The sequence below is a fragment of the Podarcis vaucheri genome (assembly GCF_965113315.1).
Source record: "Podarcis vaucheri genome assembly, chromosome: 1".
Taxonomy (NCBI): Eukaryota; Metazoa; Chordata; class Lepidosauria; order Squamata; family Lacertidae; genus Podarcis; species Podarcis vaucheri.
Window position 1 is genome coordinate 64,787,001 of NC_138759.1, and position 15,467 is coordinate 64,802,467.

Here is a 15,467-nt window from a genome sequence, read left to right on the forward strand (position 1 = left end):
TGAGGTTTAACCCACAGCGCCACCCACGTCCAAGGAAGCAATAGGAATATACTAATTTATGAGTGGCTTGTGGACTTGAGTATCCAAACTGGCATATAGGCATATAACAACAACAAATAATAGTATACTTAAATATTAAAGTATTATTGCTCAAAACCAAGTAGCAGCAAATATAAAGCAGCAGATAAAAATCAAGAGCTACTAAAACAACACAACAACTGAATGAGATGATGACGCACGCATAACACGCCACTTCACAATTTCCATTTGTGCAGCACTACAGCCTGCCAGTTCTGTCTCAAAAGAATTAGGAAGATGTTGTAAGTGATGTTATAGAGTACAATGGAGGGGAATGAGTACATTTAGATCACGTATGTGTTCTCTATTCTCAGCAGATTGTTCTGTTCACTCTTGCGGCCTGCGATTTAATCTCTCATTACTCTCTTCATTTGCTTTGCTGCTGTGGTACAGTATTTACATGGCTCAGGAAATCTAATAGCATTATTCCAGCAGTGAAACAGGAGATATTGACACAAGCCGTCATCTCAGAGTGTACATTTGAGATAAAACCGCTTCAGGACAACAGACGTCTGGAGTGAACTTTGTTCTTTTAAAGTGCTACTTCAAAAACCACAAGGAAATCACTCCAATGACTGCAAAGTAGTTATTAGATTTAAGAGGGGAGCACTGATAAGGCTGGATACAACAGAAATTGCATCATGGCAAGGACAACAAATCCACTCTTGAGTTAACAAGCACTTTCCCAGCCGTATTACTTGTAGGTATGGCATGCCAGCTGTATTACTTGTAGGTATAGCAGACCTTGCCATAGCTCACTATAGCCTATTTAATAAATGCAAGCACTCCCACAGCTGGCAGTCGAGCAGTGACTTTATGAAGCAAACACATCAATTCTGTGGCCTTCTTGGAGTTACCAACTGTGTCACAAGAGACCAAGTGCATGTGCGCAAACACAGATTACACACGTTTAGTTTTACACTTTTAAAAGGGGCCACAAAACCTTTCTTGGCATTTGGGTTATGTATTAATCTTTTATTCACTTGCCACTGAAATTGGCAAGGCCAATATACCTAAAATATTGTCTCACCCCTTAGATACTCAATAGATCACTGCGCTCTGCATGAGAGGGCTTCCTGCAGATACCATTTTATCAGGGGGTCTATTCTGTATGATATAGGAAGCAGGCTGTTGTTATGTCCCCCACCCTTCAGAACTCTCTCCCATTATAGATCTGAAAGAAGGAGATAGGAACAAGGAAAGAGGCAGTTCCGGTTTAGGTGGAAGAAGGTTGTTAATGGTTTTATATCCACTGGGATATACCCAGCGTTTTATATGCTGAACATACCTTGCCATGATAGACCAGTACAGCTATTGTGATAAAAGCTTAAATAGGATAGAAATGTTAACTGTCTTTTTCAGACAACCTGAACCTCAGTACATCAAGGGCTACCAAAATACAGTACATACACAAACCATAGTCATGAAATTCTGAGGTGGTGAAATACGTTTTGTCACGAAGAAAAAATCCCCCTAAAGCTTCCTTCCTATAAAGTTGGGAATACTGCCAGACAACCAGCTAAGTAACGTTTAAACTTGAAGATTTTGGACTGAGATGACAGCTACGTAAATCTTTTTCAAAGGAAAGGAGGGAGGGAGAACAGAGTGAGACCAGCAATTTTCTAGTGTTTTACATGTAAGAGAGTTATCTGCTTTAACATTGCACACCTCAAATACCTTCAAAACATTTCTATCTGGAACAAATCCTTACCCAAAAGGTCAGCTTCTAATAATGCTATAGTACTACTATATGCATCAAACAATTTAAAGTTCTTTTTAGGCAAGTCCTCCAGGGACATGTGTGGCACTGTGGGTTAAACCACAGAGCCTAGAACTTGCCAATCAGAAGGTCGGCGGTTCGAATCCCCGTGACAGGGTGAGCTCCCGTTGCTTGGTCCCTGCTCCTGCCAACCTAGCAGTTCGAAAGCATGTCAAAGTGCAAGTAGATAAATAGGTACCTCTCTGGCAGGAAGGTAAACGGCATTTCCATGCGCTGCTCTGATTCACCAGAAATGGCTTAGTCATGCTGGCCACATGACCCGGAAGCTGTACGCCGGCTCCCTTGGCCAATAAAGCGAGATGAGTGCCGCAACCCCAGAGTCGGCCACAACTGGACCTAATGGTCAGGGGTCCCTTTAACTTTACCTTTACCTTTATAGGCTCCACAACTGACAGTATTTGAACACCCTCCAAGCACACAGTATACAGTAATCAAGTTGATGAAACATCTGTTGCCAAACTGAATCTCCCCTAGTCATCATTCATGCCTTTGTAAACTTGAGGCTAGACATTCTATGAGAAGCTCCCTTTGATGGCTGTTCAGTAGCTGCAGATAACAAGCCACCCTAACTGCAGACAGAGCAGAGCTACCAGGAGCACAATGACACGACTGCTCTATTGTTTGGACAGGCTGGTCCGTCATGGCAAAGCATGTTCAGCATACTTCCAATGGATATAAACTCATTAACAGCCTTCTTCCACCTTGACAAAATCTTCCTCTTTCCTTGTTCCTTTTTCTTTCAGATCTACTGTATAGCAAGAGACTTTGGTGTTTACCAGCTGTGCACCAAGATACAATTGCAATAGTATACAATAAGGTATTCTCAGTTTTTGCTTGAAAATGTTGAACACCCTTGTCTTGAAGGCAACTTCTTCCAATAACATATTCTGTGTGGATTTTAACTAGTTGGTTTTAGGACAATTTCAATGCATTCTATAGTCAGAAATCAAAGACAAAAGTATGTTAGCCACAACAAATTGCATAAAATACTAAAGAACATATGCACAGAAACTTGCCTTTGCAGCTGAAGCATAATTCTGTCAATAAAGGAAGCCCTAAACTATAGTAGCCATTCTGTTGGTGGCGGATGACTGGAGACAGTTACAACGTTGAATACAAATGAATTTCTTTTGCAGAACAGCTTGCAGACCTGAAAGCATTTCTGAACTTCCTTAGACCATTCTGAATCAGCAAATGTGCTAGAGGACTTGAATTATAGGTCAAAAGGATTAACATGAATTATTTTTCTCTCTCAAGCCAAATCCATGCATTTTCAATGACATTTTTTTGTGTTTTTGTCCTGTCCTTCAATAATGACCCAGTAGGATCACAAAGGAATTGCACTTGAGAAAATTCTCCTTCCAAAGACTCAGAACTGGGCTGAGACTGAAGTGCTATGGAAAAAATGTTTAATATCTTCACACCAGATCAAGGGTGGGGCCTATATCAGCCAGATGCAGGGAAATTTGTTTTATTGGTTTTTAAATCTGAATTTTAAAGTGTTGTAAACCGCCCTGGGATCTGATGGTCCAGGGCAGTAGTCGTAGTCGTAGTAGTAGTATTACTGATAATAATTTGAACTTGGTCAGTCTCCTGACAGTCTGCATTCCAACGATGGGTGAAGCAAAAACTACACACATCACTGTCACAAACACATGCACCAGACACGCAGGCACACAACACTCTCTCCCTCACACAAACACAGTCACACACTCATATAGCCATACACTCTCACACACCAGGAGTACACAAACACAACATTTTCAGCCGTACTCCCCTCCAGGGCTGTAGTAGTTGTAAAGATATATTTGCCTGCTCATTAGAGAGAAAAGACCCCCAATTGATTATGATCATGTATCCCCACATGAGCAAAAAGCACCTGTAACAATTCCATTTAAAAACCCCTTTCACTCACTGTGAAGTTTTTCTGATTGTTTTAGAAAGTTTTGCATTTGCAAACAGCATGAGCAATACCCTTCCAAATGCATTTAGAATAATTAAGAGTTATTCATGTACAGAGCTGTATGAGCTGCTTTCAGCTTCCAGAATGCAAGGTATGTTCAGAGAGAGATGAAAATAGGAAAGAAAACAGATGCAGGAGCAGAGAATTCTCAAGGAAACTTACAAGGACTGTAGTCCGCTGAGTCCCCTGATGGCCTCATTGGGAACAGTTTTCAACTGATTGTTCTGCAGAGTGCTGTAAAAAGAAAAGGTGTGTGTGGGGGGGGGGGGTAAGAACATGAACAGGATAAACAGATTGGACAAGTCTCTCAACTGACATTCATAAATTCAGTACAGTTTGTTCCCAATGTACTACTTGTCTATGTTCCCTCCCCTCATGCTGGAATTCTGAACTAAATGACAGTTCAATATAGCCTGAGCCCTGTGCCTAGTGAGGGAAAAAAATCCATATTCTCTTGAGATCATACAAGGGAGATAGACGAGAGAGACGAGGTCCAGTAGGCCACCAAAAAATGACTTCAGAAACACATCCTTTAGCCTACAGATTAGTGTTTCTTCACCTCAAAACATCTACGCCTGGAGTATAATCACAAACTCTGAGACATGCAAACAGGATTCCCTGTCACATGTTAAATTCCGAGGCTTCATTCATGGTGAACAACTGAGACAAAACCTATGGAGGCTGACCTATGCAAAAAGGACTTGGTGTATGAAGTCCCTACACAATTGTAGTGATGTTCAGCTTGCCATTACAGTCGTGGTGGTGGGACTTGAAATTTTGGTTAAAAGGAAAAGATAGCAACTTCATTGCAAGCTGCTTTACCAAAACAACTTAATACAGGGCAGCTTCCACGTAGTTCTAATTCAAGCTAACACCATAGTGCTCTATGCATGTCTGCATGGCCCTCAGAACCACACACTGACCCCCAATTAAATGAAGCAATAAACATTTAAACAAAGTTGCAACCAGCCACCCACAGTTTAATCCTCCACTGGAAATGTTTAAAAAGTGACCAGGCAATAGAACTTTTCCTGTTACTGCCTCTGCACTGTCCAAAAAATAATAATATCCTAGAACAAAATACACAATTCCGCTCATTCCGTCAGTGAATATGCTGACTGGACAAGAAAGAAGTAAAGAATTACCCCATGAAGCTCTGAAATTTGATTACTTACAGAACTTTTAGCTCCTTCAACCCAGACAAGGCCTTCGGATGAATAAAAGCGAGGTCATTGCCAGCCAGCCGTCTGGAAAAGATTGCAGTAATAATAATAGGCTACAAAAATACAGCATATTTCTAAGTGTCTAATGCATTAAATCATCAGGACATCAAAACATTCATCAAGCAACCGGCGTGCTCTGCATTCGATTGTACCACATTTCCATTCACTAGCACTCACTCAACTCGTGTGTTTTTAAGTAACGATCGTGCGTGGAGTTCTCAGAGTCTGTGTTTATAAGTAACATTTAAACTACAAGTGTCAAGCCACAACTACCACATTATGAATTGTAGCCTACTACCACATTTCTATTCCACTCTAGATAACACATCCTTCAATTATTGGGGCCAAGGATCCACTCTTAAAAGGGTTTTGAGCAGTAGGATAAAGGTGTCCAGCCAAGTTACTCATGTCAATTCTGTGTGGAGGTGGGAAATTTTGTGCGAAACAGGTGCTGCCTCTTAAAAAAAAAAATGAAGGCGACTCTGCAAAAGTTAGATGTGTCAGTCTAATTCTAACAGAAAATTTCAAATCCCTTACTGCAATCTGTTTGTCTTTTTTCTGCATGTTTAGAAGCAACTGCTCTCTCCATACACAGCTCTCTCTGTTTATTTGAAGATTATGGGTTTTTTAAATCCCCGTTCTATAGACCAGCAAATTCTAAACTTCGTAAATATCTGCTATAGATCTAGATACTGTTTTAACCATTAAACAAACCAAAGTTCCTCAAGTCTGGACCTCACAATGAACTGTTGTTAGTTGAAAACCCAAAGTGGATCTCCTCCTGACAGGCATAACCAAGGAGGAGCCAAAGGTTCAGTGCAACTAGTATGTGAAAACCTTGGTTTTCCATTCTCTCTGAAAAGAGCTATTGTACATGTATGTATGTGTATTTATGCACAAGAAGACAAAAGGACTCTCCACCACACCCAAGTAACCATCACAGAAACAGCTTTGAGATGGAGTTATCCCATTTATCTTTCATGTGTTCTCTTCAAACATTTATTTAGTAGTAAGTCTGTTGTTATATGGTCCAATTCCTGTCAACTGCTGATGCTTGTAACACTAGATGTTTTATTTAGGAAAGCGATAAGAAAATGCCAAACACCTGGTTATTCCTGGCTGCCAACACGAACAACAGATCATTTTCGGCCAAATTGGTTGCTTCCTTGTTTGCTTTAATGCATCGGCAAAGATCTGAAGATGCTAGTGCAGATTAAATAATGCCACCAAGAAACATACAATAGGGATGTTTGTACAAAATAAGTCTTATTGCACTTAGAAATTGAAAACGGTTTTTGTATATTATGTTCCATGCCGGTTCCTTTTTTTGTCTTTGTATGATGCCTACTGCATTTTTAGGCTGCTTTAACCTATAAACAGTGTGTAGAAAATTGTAGGTGCTTTTAAAGTGGTAAACCATCACAATCAATGCAAGTTAACTTAGTGATGACTAACTTGTCCCATTTATTTCAATTTGATTAATGCAGAGAGGGCTGGATGAATGTGATGAAACTAGCCTACCGCACCAAGCTAACATTTATTTTCATCACTTTATCCACCTTTTCCTCTGGTCCCCCTGACTACTGATATGCGGCCCCTGGAAATTGGCAGAGAAAAATGCAACCCTGAAGCTGAGATAGATTCCTCACCCTTGCCATTTAATTAATAAATCTGGTTAAACCATAAAGGTTGTTTTTCAATACATTTGCTTTAACTTTTCTTTTCAGTTGTTCTTATTATACTGCATACATTGCCTTGATACATGTGGGTGCAACCAACAGGGCAGAGCATACACTGAGCTAGTGATAGTGGCAGTCATTGCTAAATCTCTAGATCAGAGCTTTCCAAACTGTGCGTCACGACATGTTAGTGTGTGAGTTGCAGTGTGTAGGTGTGTTGTGTGAATGCTCCCCTGCATTCCTCCTGGGACTGGAAAGAGGTTAGTTTAACCTCCGGTTTGCCAGTAAAACTGAATTAAAGTAAAGGTAAAGGTAAAGGTACCCCTGCCAAAAACTGAATTACTGTGTCGTGAAATGATGCGTGTCTAAAAAGTGTGTCACCAACAGGAAAAATTTGGAAAGCTCTGTTCTAGATGTTTAGTCTTCTGGATATCTGAGAAGTGGATGCTGAAGTCTATGAATTTGAAGTGTATATTTTTCCAGTCAGAGGGGTACTTGCTTTATTTATTACTTTGGAATACAAAGTTTGTGATACTTTAGAATACTGACTTTTAGCCTAGATATGTGTTTCCTTGCAGAAAAGTTGTAACAAGCATGAAAACACAGATGGTGCACATGTCAATCAGGATGGAACAGGCTCACACATCATAAACCGTGTGAATGGTTCCAATCCACTGGATTTCTGGGGAGAAAAGGCCTGTCAACTGTGTGGATGGGGGTGTTTCTCCTTCTTTCCTTTGATCGGGGATAACCAATGTGGTGTCCTCCTGGTGTTGTTGGACTACAACTCCCAGCATCCCTGGCGACTGCCCATGTTTGCTGGAACGGCTGTGAGTTACAGTTCTAAAGATCTCAGAAGGCTGCTCCACAGTAATTTGGAGCAGAGCTTTTTATGTGGCGGTCCCTGTACTGTGGGAAAGCATTCCTGTCAAGATATGACAGGTGCCCACATCCTGCATTTTCTGGAAACAATTTAAGGCATTTTTGTCCCAACAAGCTTTGTGAGCTGGATAAATAGGTATCTGCTATACGCATCATGGATCACTGCCTTGCCGTGGCGAAGGGGCTTGAAGAACTCAGAGAAGCTATGAACTACGCCGAGCAGGGCACACAAGATGAACAGGTCATAGTGGAGAGTTTTGACCAAAAGTGATCCACCTGGAGTAGGAATCGGCAAGCCACTCCAGTATCCCTGCCAAGAAAACTCCATGGACAAAGACAACAGGCATATAAAAGTTATGACACTGGAAGATGAGCCCCTCAGGTCGGAAGGTGTCCAACATGCTACTGGGGAAGAGCGGAGGACAAGTACAAGTAGATCCAGAGCTGATGAAGCGGCTGGGCCAAAGCCGAAAGGACGCTCAGTTGTGGATATGCATGGAAGCGAAAGGAAAGTCCAATGCTGTAAAGAAAAATATTGCATAGGAACCTGGAATGTAAGAACCATGAACCTGGGTAAGTTGGATGTGGTCAAAAATGAGATGGCAAGAAGAAATATTGACATCCTGGGCATCAGTGAGCTAAAATGGACGGGAATGGGCGAATTCAGTTCGGATGACTACCATATCTACTACTGTGGGCAAGAAACCCGTAAGAGAAATGGAGTGGCCCTCATAGTCAACAAAAGAGTGGCGAAAGCTGTACTGGGATGCAGTCTCAAAAATGATAGAATGATCTCGATACGAATCCAAGGCAGACCTTTTAACATCACAGTAATCCAAGTTTATGCACCAACTACTGGTGCTGAAGAAACTGAAATTGACCAGTTCTATGAAGACTTACAAAACCTTATCGAAGTGACACCAAAGAAGGATGTTCCGCTCATTATAGGGGATTGGAATGCTAAAGTAGGGAATCAAGAAATAAAAGGAACAACTGGCAAGTTTGGCCTTGGAGATCAAAACGAAGCAGGGCAAAGGCTAATAGAGTTCTGTCAAGAGAACAAGCTGGTCATCACAAACACGCTTTTTCAACAACACAAGAGACGACTCTACACATGGACATCCCCAGATGGGCAACATCGAAATCAGATTGATTATATTCTCTGCAGCCAAAGATGGAGAAGCTCTATACAGTCAGCAAAAACAAGACCTGGAGCTGACTATGGCTCAGATCATCAGCTCCTTATAGCAAAATTCAAGCTTAAACTGAAGAAAGTAGGAAAAACCACTGGACAGGTAAGATACAATCTAAACCAAATCCCTTATGAATACACAGTGGAAGTGAGGAACAGGTTTAAGGATTTAGATTTGCTGGACAGAGTGCCTGAAGAACTATGGATGGAGGCTCGCAACATTATACAGGAGGCAGCAACTAAAACCATCCCAATGAAAAAGAAATGCAAGAAAGCAAAGTGGCTGTCCAACGAGGCCTTACAAATAGCGGAGGAGAGAAGGCAAGCAAAATGCGAGGGAGATAGTGAAAGATACAGGAAATTGAATGCAGATTTCCAAAGAACAGCAAGGAGAGACAAGAAGGCCTTCTTAAACGAGCAATGCAAAGAAATAGAGGAAAGCAACAGAATGGGAAGAACCAGAGATCTGTTCAAGAAAATCGGAAATATGAAAGGAACATTTCGTACAAAGATTACCATAATAAAGGACAAAAGTGGTAAAGATCTAACTGAAGCAGAAGACATCAAGAAGAGGTGGCAAGAATACACAGAGGAATTATACCAGAAAGATATGGATGTCTCGTACACCCCAGGTAGTGTGGTTGCTGACCTTGAGCCAGACATCCTGGAGAGTGAAGTCAAATGGGCCTTAGAAAGCACTGCAAATAACAAGGCCAGTGGAAGTGATGGTATTCCAGCTGAACTGTTTAAAATTTTAAAAGATGATGCTGTTAAGGTGCTACACTCAATATGCCAGCAAGTTTGGAAAACTCAGCAGTGGCCAGAGGATTGGAGAAGATCAGTCTACATTCCAATCCCAAAGAAAGGCAGTGCCAAAGAATGCTCCAACTACCGCACAATTTCACTCATTTCACATGCTAGCAAGGTTATGCTTAAAATTCTACAAGGAAGGCTCAAGCAGTATGTGGACCGAGAACTCCCAGAAGTGCAAGCTGGATTTAGAAGAGGCAGAGGAACCAGAGACCAAATTGCAAACATGCGCTGGATTATGGAGAAAGCCAGAGAGTTCCAGAAAGACATCTACTTCTGCTTCATTGACTATGCAAAAGCCTTTGACTGTGTTGACCACAGCAAACTATGGCAAGTTCTTAAAGAAATGGGAGTGCCTGATCACCTCATCTGTCTCCTGCGAAATCTCTATGTGGGACAAGAAGCTACAGTTAGAACTGGATATGGAACAACTGATTGGTTCCAAATTGGGAAAGGAGTACGGCAAGGCTGTATATTGTCTCCCTGCTTATTTAACTTATATGCAGAATTCATCATGCGAAAGGCTGGGCTGGATGAATCCCAAGCCGGAATTAAGATTGCCGGAAGAAATATCAACAACCTCAGATATGCAGATGACACAACCTTGATGGCAGAAAGTGAAGAGGAATTAAAGAACCTTTTAATGAGGGTGAAAGAGGAGAGCGCAAAATATGGTCTGAAGCTCAACATCAAAAAAACGAAGATCATGGCCACTGGGCCCATCACCTCCTGGCAAATAGATGGGGAAGAAATGGAGGCAGTGAGAGATTTTACTTTCTTGGGCTCCATGATCACTGCAGATGGTGACAGCAGTTACGAAATTAAAAGACGCCTGCTCCTTGGGAGAAAGGCGATGGCAAACCTAGACAACATCTTAAAAAGCAGAGACATCACCTTGCCAACAAAGGTCCGTATAGTAAAAGCCATGGTTTTCCCAGTAGTGATGTATGGAAGTGAGAGCTGGACCATAAAGAAGGCTGATCGCCGAAGAATTGATGCTTTTGAATTATGGTGCTGGAGGAGACTCTTGAGAGTCCCATGGACTGCAAGAAGATCAAACCTCTCCATTCTGAAGGAAATCAGCCCTGAGTGCTCACTGGAAGGACAGATCGTGAAGCTGAGGCTCCAATACTTTGGCCACCTCATGAGAAGAGAGGACTCCCTGGAAAAGACCCTGATGTTAGGAAAGATGGAGGGCACAAGGAGAAGGGGACGACAGAGAATGAGATGGTTGGATGGTGTTCTTGAAGCTACTAGCATGAGTTTGATCAAACTGCGGGAGGCAGTGGAGGACAGAAGTGCCTGGCGTGCTCTGGTCCATGGGGTCACGAAGAGTCGGACACGACTAAACGACTAAACAACAACAACAACATACGCATCTATTTTGTATTGTTTTAAAGTTTATCTGTGTTGTCTTTAACTATTTTAAAAGTTGCTTTTATTTTATTTTGTACATCGCCTTGAGATGGGTGTGAAAAGCAATTTAAAACAATTCCAAGTACCGTATTTTTTGCTCTATAAGACTCACTTTTTCCCTCCTAAAAAGTAAGGGGAAATGTGTGTGCGTCTTATGGAGCGAATGCAGGCTGCGCAGCTATCCCAGAAGCCAGAACAGCAAGAGGGATTGCTGCTTTCACTGCGCAGCGATCCCCCTTGCTGTTCTGGCTTCCGAGATTCAGAATACTTTTTTTCTTGTTTTCCTCCTCCAAAAACTAGGTGCGTCTTGTGGTCTGGTGCATCTTATAGAGCGAAAAATACGGTAATTCCTTTACACTGGAACCTTGGGTTACAAACACTTTGGGTTACAGACTCCGCTAACCTGGAAGTAGTACTTCGGGTTAAGAACTTTGCTTCTGGATGATAACAGAAATCACATAGTGGTGGCACAGCAGCGGGAGGCCCCATTGGCTAAAGTAGTACCTCAGGTTAAAAACAGTTTCAGGTAAAGAATGGACCTGCGGAACGAATCAAGTTTGTAACCAGAGGTACCACCATATTCGTCTTTTACCATGCACCATAGCTGGGTCCACACTTGAGATGAACAGACTACATGAAGCATATGCAAAAGTCAAGCAAGTATATTATAACATAGCAAACTTGTTTGTAATACAATACTATTACGAGGAAAGATGTGAAATGATGCTTGGGTAGTTATTTACTTTATGATACAACAGTTACTTTGAAGATAAGGCTGCTTACTTGCTCTAATTCTTTTCCCTAATCTAAACCAACAGGCATTTGCTCTTTTCCTTCTCCTTAACTCACAGGCTGCACAGACAACTTCACCTTAAGTCTTCATTTTGTCAGGATTCTCTTCACCCCAATTAATTTACATGCTTCATCTAGGTTCTATTTGAAGTTTTGTTTCTGATCAGGGACTCGTTACTTTTGTGAAGACAACCACCACCAGCTGACAATCCGGATTCAGCTGTCTTGGAAAACTTCAGGTAAACTTGGTTGTCTTTGCACCTTCCTGTTGAACAGCTGCCTGGTACCAGAATACTCTCTCAGATCTCAGAAGCACACTTGCTACCTTTTCAGCCCCCAGCCGCAGACTCTTCTGAGCAGGGGCAGCCCATCTAGTTTCGCCACCGAAGGTGAAACAGCAGTGGCGGTGGGCAGATGCCCATGGAGGTGCTCCTTGGATTCTGCTGCCTACGGTGGCTGCCTCAGTCTGCCTCATGAATTGGCCGGCCCTGCTCATGTGCCTTGACAACACTGACCACACTGTTCAGAGTGCTGTGACTGCCGTATTATTCCATTCCCTCAGAACCATCTAATCTTAAGGAATTTCAGCATCTCACTGGACTCTATTGGAAGACCAATGAGTTTAAACAGGAAGTCCCAATAAGGGGCCTATGACAGATTGCTCTTTTTGGATTCTACTGATCCATACAAAAACTGAATTCTACTGAAAATGTCATAATGGTGGAAGTTGTACAGTTACCTCTTTAATAAATGTGTCAGCCTAGCTGCTTCCTGGAAGATGGCCAACTGAAGAACCCCCTATACACTGTAAATCACAGGCTTAGGTTAGAAGTAAACTGCCTGCCACACACACCAAACACTTTAAATAAAACATTTTCACATTTGAAATTCTCTCAGTGTTACAGTTTCCCTACAGAGGCACGCTGCCTCTGATACTAAAGCCATCATGGCTAGAAATCATCATCAGAAAGGTTATGGTTATTTTGCACATTCTGTGGCACAAATTCTACATTTCAGGGAATTTTAAAGACTTTCTGCCCTCAGGTCCCACTTGAAAGGACAGAAAGTTACTGAGGCCCAGTATTCACAAAAGGGTGGTGTAAGGATGGAGCCAGACACAAAATGGAAAGCAATTAATGTCATCGTTTTAACCCCTCCTTTAAAAATGGCTGAATTCTACACCACAATTATTTCCTTGTGGTAAGGAGTGCCATAGTTCCTTAAGTTAAGTACAGACTTTGGCTCTCTGAGTGAGACTCAGCCTCCCCATTTTAGGCAGAATTTGCCACGTCCAGAGAGTCTAAGCAGAAGTAGAGAAGACTTTTTATTTCATATTCCCCTCTCCATGCTTCTTAGTTCTCACCTGTCATCTCTTATCTCCTACTGTATTTATTTGCACAGTGCCTAGATAAACACAAGAGGCAGTAATAGTCACCAGCTTGGGTGGCTTTAAAAGAAGACTAGACAAATGGAGATAGAGGCCCTGCTCCAACACCTTTGTAGCTTAGCTTAGTAGCACCAAGGTCCTGTCCAATTCCTCGTTCCCTCTGCTGCCGCCATCCACTCATGTGTTACTGAGGGCAATGGGCACAGGACTCCCACTGCCTTACACTGGTCTCCTTGGAAGTAGGGAAACAGCTAGCTAAATTCAAAGTCTCCTGCTTAGCAACTTCAACCCATCTCCTCTCCTTCCTCTCCCAGGCATCTCAACAACTAAGATGCTCTAGCAGTCTAGGCCACATGGGAGGACAACTAGCCCATGAGTGTGTTCAGAAAACAGTACAGTGTATTCAAAAGAAATATATGTAATAAGGAAGAGGGGTAGAAATAGCAAGCTTCATTTGTTTCAGTATTATGACATGAGAGGGGAGGAAAGCAAACATATTTTTATCCACTTCCTCCACACCATGCCCGATTTTATAAACCTCCATCAAGCTCCCTTACGCGTTATTTTACAAAAAGGTTACTACATTTTATTCATTATGCTGACTGAATGAAAGAGTTGTCATACAAAGAAGCAATTTTAGCCTGCCTCCAAAAGCTGGCAGAATATGTAAACTGAATCCCTTACCTGCTCAGGTCTTTTATTAACTGCTATAATGCTAGAACAGCAGACATCCTCTAAGCAAAGAAGTGCAGCCTGATCCTATACTTGTGTACTTGGGAATTAAATATCCCTGTGCTTAGCAGGGATTACTCCCAGGTGAGTGTGTATGGCATTATAACATTATATTCTCTGCTGATTGGTTAGAATTCATATGAATAAAACCCTCTTACTTTTCCCCATATGATTTTTATTTTATTTTTGTAATTTGGTGTGCATGATATTTTATTGGACATTCACTTCTGCATGTCTTAGGCATTCAACACTCAAACTAAGCACATCTGCCTTGTCTGGCTGATGATATCTATTAAGATATTAGTGCGTTGAATTACACTAATCATCACTGTAAAATTGTTGTTGTTGTTGTTTAGTCGTTTAGTCGTGTCCGACTCTTCGTGACCCCATGGACCAGAGCACGCCAGGCACTTCTGTCCTCCACTGCCTCCCGCAGTTTGATCAAACTCATGCTAGTAGCTTCAAGAACACCATCCAACCATCTCATTCTCTGTCGTCCCCTTCTCCTTGTGCCCTCCATCTTTCCCAACATCAGGGTCTTTTCCAGGGAGTCCTCTCTTCTCATGAGGTGGCCAAAGTATTGGAGCCTCAGCTTCACGATCTGTCCTTCCAGTGAGCACTCAGGGCTGATTTCCTTCAGAATGGAGAGGTTTGATCTTCTTGCAGTCCATGGGACTCTCAAGAGTCTCCTCCAGCACCATAATTCAAAAGCATCAATTCTTCGGCGATCAGCCTTCTTTATGGTCCAGCTCTCACTTCCATACATCACTACTGGGAAAACCATGGCTTTTACTATACGGACCTTTGTTGGCAAGGTGATGTCTCTGCTTTTTAAGATGTTGTCTAGGTTTGCCATCGCCTTTCTCCCAAGGAGCAGGCGTCTTTTAATTTCGTGACTGCTGTCACCATCTGCAGTGATCATGGAGCCCAAGAAAGTAAAATCTCTCACTGCCTCCATTTCTTCCCCATCTATTTGCCAGGAGGTGATGGGCCCAGTGGCCATGATCTTCGTTTTTTTGATGTTGAGCTTCAGACCATATTTTGCGCTCTCCTCTTTCACCCTCATTAAAAGGTTCTTTAATTCCTCTTCACTTTCTGCCATCAAGGTTGTGTCATCTGCATATCTGAGGTTGTTGATATTTCTTCCGGCAATCTTAATTCCGGCTTGGGATTCATCCAGCCCAGCCTTTCGCATGATGAATTCTGCATATAAGTTAAATAAGCAGGGAGACAATATACAGCCTTGCCGTACTCCTTTCCCAATTTGGAACCAATCAGTTGTTCCATATCCAGTTCTAACTGTAGCTTCTTGTCCCACATAGAGATTTCGCAGGAGACAGATGAGGTGATCAGGCACTCCCATTTCTTTAAGAACTTGCCATAGTTTGCTGTGGTCAACACAGTCAAAGGCTTTTGCATAGTCAATGAAGCAGAAGTAGATGTCTTTCTGGAACTCTCTGGCTTTCTCCATAATCCAGCGCATGTTTGCAATTTGGTCTCTGGTTCCTCTGCCTCTTCTAAATCCAGCTTGCA

At 42.1% G+C, this 15,467-nt stretch overlaps 1 protein-coding gene across 2 annotated transcripts in view; it reads right to left on the reverse strand.

The window, feature by feature from the left end:
• The window catches only part of LGR4 (leucine rich repeat containing G protein-coupled receptor 4), a 91,922-nt gene that overhangs the window by 22,761 nt on the left and 53,694 nt on the right, over positions 1-15,467 (reverse strand). For both annotated transcript variants that reach the window (XM_082236054.1, XM_082236053.1), the window contains exons 3-4: positions 4,997-5,068; positions 3,984-4,055 (exon numbers count right to left, since the gene is read on the reverse strand). In XM_082236054.1, coding sequence (XP_082092180.1) covers positions 3,984-4,055; positions 4,997-5,068 — 144 coding nt within the window. The remainder of the gene's footprint in view (positions 1-3,983; positions 4,056-4,996; positions 5,069-15,467) is intronic.